Here is a 6132-nt window from a genome sequence, read left to right as displayed (position 1 = left end):
AATCTACAATGTAAATAGTCCTGAAAATAAAGGAAAAGCATTGAATGAGAAGGTGTGATCAAAATACTGTACTTTATGTCAGACTTAATATCTTCTCCAGCATACCATGTGCTTGTCTTTTGAAAATATAATTTTGGCAGGATAAAGTACTTCCTCCAGGCAATAACTAAAGTTGGAAGTTTGAAGCTTGGGGGCAATTTACTGCTGCGATTGCTCAGTGTCAAAAGTTTCACTCATATTTCACAGAACAGTCAGTGGCATGCCATTGTTTCATGCTAGAGAAAAAAACAGTGATACACTTCCTTACCTTAAGGTTTCACATAAAATCTTCGATACGTTTGTAGCTAACTCAATTAATAATGTGCTGCTGGGCAGATTTTGTTACCTTCAGCAAAGCCAGGTTTGCTGATTCCCCTGTTTCCTTCCCAGTCTTGTGCTAAGCTAAGCTAACTGTCTGCTGGTTGCAGCTTTATATTCATCCTAGAGACATGAGAGTGGCATCAATATTCTCAAAGTTAATTGAGTTTAAATATAGAATTTTCATTACACTTACAAGATAATGGTATTTTGTACATTGCAACTTTTTTTAAATTCAACCTGTAATTTCCGATTCACGTCTTCACATTGATATTTTCTTTGTCACTCTCTCTCCACAGTTTGTGGCTCAGTCCAACTGTCAACAGTTCCTCAACACCGTCTGGTTTGGAGAGACGGCCAGCTACCGGCGCAAACACACTTGTCTAAAGATGGCCACGGTGCTGAGCGTGGCGATGCTTTGGCCGCTGCTCTCTGTCTGCTACCTTCTGGTGCCACGCTCCCGTGTGGGCCAGATCATCCACACGCCCTTCGTTAAGTTCATCATCCACAGCGCCTCCTACTTCTCCTTCCTGCTGCTGCTTAACCTGTACTCTCTGGTCTACAATGAGGGCAAGAAAAACACCATGGGCCCTGCGCTGGAGATGATAGATTACCTGCTCATCCTCTGGATCATAGGTCAGCTTTTACTCAGCTTTCAGGCAATAAATAACATACTAACATACATAATTGAATAATTATTCATCTCTTAATGGACATAATATAACTAAGTATAGAATAAGAATCCAATCAAACAAACCAGAATGTAATAGAATACAGTTGCAAAGTGAAGTGAAAATGAGAGATTCCTGTTATTGTCTGGCTAAAGTCCAGTTTCCTGTATCCATAATCCTATCAGGCAGAACATGACAAACAGCTGTTTCTGTACTAAACGACAGAAAGCCCAGCTTGACTGGATTAAATTCCATTCTTCTTCTAATTGTGCCCTATAGAAGGGAAAGCTTTTTCTCTCTCGCCTGTGGTCCATCTGAGTGCTGGAACCACTGGACTCATGTATGTACATGAAGACAGACACATGTCATGTACGCAAGCCATATCTGTTCAGATACGGCTGGATAGTGACAGTTAGATATTGACTCTGTCTCTCTCTAGGGAAGGGCCTCTCTACCTTCATCTTCTGCCAAGAAACCATTAGCATGATCAGTCAGTTCCTTTAATGGCCCTGCCTTCTCAGCAGAGATAATTTTGTCTCATGGTTGCAGCATCCTACCCTTCTCCTCCAGACACAAAGCGTTACAACCCCACTTCATTGATCTAGGTTTCACTATCATCGCTGGGTTGATAAATCCCCCCAATAGCTGCTCCTGACAGGTTATAAAAGGATGTAGAAGCAATTGACTTCTATTATTCAATGTTATGAAGATGCTTGCAGGGTAATTTGCAATTTATTTTGTATATTGCAGGAGTGAGATTAGCAGTTGAGTCATTAGACAGAAGTGTAAGGGTTTTTTCCCTGGGCCATGATAGCCCACTAGAGGGGGAAAGATCCCTTAAGTACTGCAAAAGAGCAGTATCAAAGATCAATTTTAACAACTTCATCAGTTTTTTTTTCCTCATTCCAAACGGCTGCACTGCAAAGATGTGATGCAGTGGTACATATTTCACACTCCAGGGTATCTGCAGCATCAACAACACACCCAAGATGAATTAAATTACAAGGATGAGAATTCTACTGATTTACAAATCAAATGCAAATGTTATCAGAATGTGAAAGGGAGCTATTAAAGTTGCTACATCTCTACAGACAGCACTGACAAGTCACACAACCGCTTTCCATTTCTTTTGCTTTCCATTGTTCTCTCCTGCTCCCACGCTATGCCCCCCACCCACCCCCCCTCATCTTTGTCCTGTTCTCTCCATCCTGCTATCCCCCTGAGCCAAATGCTTCACTTAATGGGGAAATCAGATGCTTAGACTGTGGGCTGGTTTAAGTGAATGTGTATGTGTGTGTGTGTGTGTGTATTTGTTCTGGGACAGACACAATACACGTGTAAAACAATACCTAAAGTGATTTCTGTGCCAAACTCTGTCACTTCTATGCTTACTTTCTGTTGTAACCATGGAAACCAATAACAAGTTGAATCAAGTTCAATGTAATGTAATAATTTCTGAATCAAAGCGTAGAGAATGTGTCATGGTGCCTAGACATGCAGCTGGAGTCTTTCTATCTTAATTTATAATCCCTACTGTACATTTAGCATGGATGAAATTCCACATGGACACAAAAAGACGCCCATCTTTATTCAATTCCATACACCTCCCTAAATCCCACAGATGACACGTTTTCAGGACATTAATCTTTGATTTGTGTCTCATACATTCCTGTTTCCCCTGGGTTCCCACCGCTAGAAGACTTATGGTTGAAGCGATTCCTTTGCCAGTGGTGTGTGTATATATGTGTGTGTGTGTGTGGTGATGGGGAATTCCTGTTCTCCTGTAGGTATGGTGTGGTCGGATGTGAAGCGTCTGTGGTACGAAGGGCTGGAAGACTTTCTGGATGAGTCAAGGAACCAGCTGAGCTTCGTGATGAATTCCCTTTACCTAGCCACCTTTGCCCTCAAGATAGTTGCTCACAGCAAGGTACACACACGTTACACACACTCTTTAGATGTAAAGGGTGGAGAACTGCATATAACAATGGATTCAGAAAGATAATTCATTTTACCATATACATTTATTTCTCATTTGCTTTCTTGCCCAGCGTTTAATGGTTAGATGAGAAGATAGACAACAGTCTCATGTGCCAGATTGGTACCAAAAAACAGCAAGAAAGTGAATAAGTATATTTCCCAAAATGTTAAACTTTTTGCCGTAATTGCAAAATATGTTTTACATGTTTTATAATTATTCATTCGGAAGAAAGCTTGATTTATAAAATGACTCTGAAACTGTCAAAACAGTCTCTATTCTCTCTTTAACAGTTAAAGGTTATTTCCATGTTTCTTTATGATTGTGCATACGTATTACCACTTCATAGATACAGTAGCTTTAGTTTTGAGACCACTTCTGTTTAAGCACAGAGGAGGCATTAGGCTTAGCTGAGATCAGCATACCTGATGTAGCTAAGTGAGTTAGTATTACATTAGACTGATTCAGAGCTGTCAAGTGTTGTTGTCTGAATGTGTTTTATTGTTCTTCAGTTCAAGAATGTGGAGGACACAGAGAGGAAGAACTGGGATGCCTTCCATCCCATCTTGGTGGCTGAGGGCCTGTTTGCCTTTGCCAACGTTCTAAGTTACCTGCGACTCTTCTTCATGTACACCACCAGCTCCATCCTGGGGCCGCTACAGGTAGGAAGGCAGTGGTGGCCCACTAAAAGTAGCTGTGTGCTCAGTAGCTGTACATTTTCAGAGTAGGTTTGATTTCTGGTGGAGCCAGACATGCAGCAAAAAGATTTGAGTGCGAGGAGATTTGAGATCACCTATCCAGCCGTGGCTTTTTAAAACACTTTGGATGCGGGGGAAAAAATGATCAAATTATTATGATTTTAAAGCTGCTTCCAGTTTCTATCATTCTCTCTAACCCCACCACACACACATATACACCACCCACTCTCTTCTTTTTTTAACAAAGTGTGAAAACTCAAGGACAAGCCCACACTAAACATTACACCAGCTGTGCTCAGCAGTATCATGACCATCATCATAATCTTTAAGTATAAGCACAGTGAACTGAGGCAGGAGATGAATGTGCTTTGCCATAATAATATGCTCATAATAAAATGAACACAGCATCATAATGGTTTGCAGCTTTAGCGCTATGTGCATCGCCATGCTGCTGACATCATTTCTATCATAAATACGAGCCTTCAGTTTTAGTTTATACATAATGTATTTATCAAACTTCACTTAAAGCTGCGTGTAAAAAGCTGGAGGAGCTGACTCTATACACCCACAACACATTTTATTTTTTTACAGATAATTTTTGGGGCATTTTTAGACCTTTAATGACAGGACAGCTGAAGAAATGAAAGGGGAGAGAGGGGGGAATAACATGCATCATAGGGGCACAGGGTGGAGTTGAACCCCGGCCCGCTGCATCGAGGCTTAAACCTCTATATGTGGACGCCTGCTCTACCAACTATCCGGGCGCCCCACCCACAACACATTTTCATTGGATCATTTCTATCACAATCTGACACATACAGCAAGCCTGATCCGTTGCCATCTTGATGGCAATAATACTGATAATGGGGCTTTTTTCTGATGAGTTCAAATTTAAGGCATTAAACATTTATAATAACAAACCGCATAATTACCATTTATGTGACCATCTTTGATCCGCTTGGTTTAGTCTGAGCTGGCAGTGTCTTTCAGAATTAGCAGACATGATCTCCTCCCTTGTTTTTCTCAGAGTGTTATGGATATGTTCAGCAATACAGTTGTACTGATCTGCTTTGTGCCTCAAAATAAATCCAGTTTGTGGTTTTGTAGTCCCTCAGACTACCTCATTTGGCATGGGTTCCTCCTTTGTACACATATAGTGTTTGTTTACAACCACACAGAAGTACAAAAGCGCTTGAATATGTTTCTCACATCTTATTGTTGATCCCGCTCACATTGGTTGCTCTACATTTAACTACTGCCAGTTTAATACTTTGATACACTACAAGACATCCCCTGTGTCATTTCTTAAACATGGAGGTTTGATGGAAGAGCAATATTCATCACCTGCCTGTCTAATGATTTAAAACTGTGCCAGTAAAAAGCCTGAAACTACATAGGTTTAACTTCTTTACAATAACAATCTGGTTGACTTATTTTCTACTTGGGCTTTTTAACAACCTCAGTGCTGTTAGGTGTCCCTTTTTATCGCATCATGATTTTGTGTATTGTCCAGCCAACCAACATTAGAATTTTGGTTTTCGAGGTCAGTCTATTTGTAGGTATGCTTTCCTGTCATTAAGTTAAGTGCTGTTTGTGGGTGACTTTTAAAACACTTAGGGTGCCCTGTCGATTATTAATGAGCACTTTTCACCTAACATCTCCTCCATCTTTCTGTCTCCTTTTCTCTTCCTTTGTCTTTCCGCTTTCTCCACTCACTCACTCACTCACTCACTCACTCACTCACTCACTCACTCTGTGACATCACTGTCTGGTTTGGCAGAGCGGAAAAATTATCAACTTTGGAAATAGATGTGGCTGTGTGTTTATGGCCGCACTCACAGGGTAGACACACCTCCCGACAATGCACATGCACCTACACATTTCCACACTTGTGTTATGTAAGTGTGCAATTAGTTGCACTCAGCCGAGCTTCTACTCTCACACACACACACACACACACACACACACACACACACACGCACACACAAAGACATTGAGGCAGTGCTGTGTGGGTTGCAGCCAGTAATGTACGTTTGTCTGATCCCCGTCCTTCCTGAAGGCCAACTCACATTTCTGCCGGGTAGTGCCCCCTACTGAGGTTGGAAAGAGTGACTGAAAGAGTGAGTGTGTGTTCATCTACTATCAACAGTGTGCCTACAATGAGTTTACTCATGGGCTAGACTTAAACTCACGAACACTGTTAATCTCTCAGGCATGTATGAGTGCGTTTCAGAGAATAGACATAAATTGTGCTCCACTTCCTTCAAAGGATTTATTGTAGTGCGTTGTAGTACTTCAAAAGTGTAAAAAACCAACTGGTGTTGACCCTGTTGTCCCACAGTGCGTTGTACAAAGAGACTCCCAGCTGGAAAACATTAAAACAAATTGGGAACATCTTTGAGACAGTTCCAGGAACATCTTGGTAAAAAAA

The 6132-nt window shown here is 41.2% G+C and overlaps 1 protein-coding gene across 1 annotated transcript in view; it reads left to right on the top strand.

Annotated features, from left to right (window-relative positions):
* Window positions 1-6132, top strand: part of trpc1 (transient receptor potential cation channel, subfamily C, member 1) — a 14083-nt gene that overhangs the window by 3982 nt on the left and 3969 nt on the right. The window contains exons 7-9 of the mRNA XM_032504054.1: window positions 657-993; window positions 2816-2955; window positions 3516-3665. Of these exons, the coding sequence (XP_032359945.1) occupies window positions 657-993; window positions 2816-2955; window positions 3516-3665 (627 nt within the window). The remainder of the gene's footprint in view (window positions 1-656; window positions 994-2815; window positions 2956-3515; window positions 3666-6132) is intronic.

The sequence above is a fragment of the Etheostoma spectabile genome, chromosome 22 (genome assembly GCF_008692095.1).
Source record: "Etheostoma spectabile isolate EspeVRDwgs_2016 chromosome 22, UIUC_Espe_1.0, whole genome shotgun sequence".
Lineage (NCBI taxonomy): Eukaryota > Metazoa > Chordata > Actinopteri > Perciformes > Percidae > Etheostoma > Etheostoma spectabile.
This window is presented reverse-complemented; position numbering and strand designations above follow the sequence as displayed.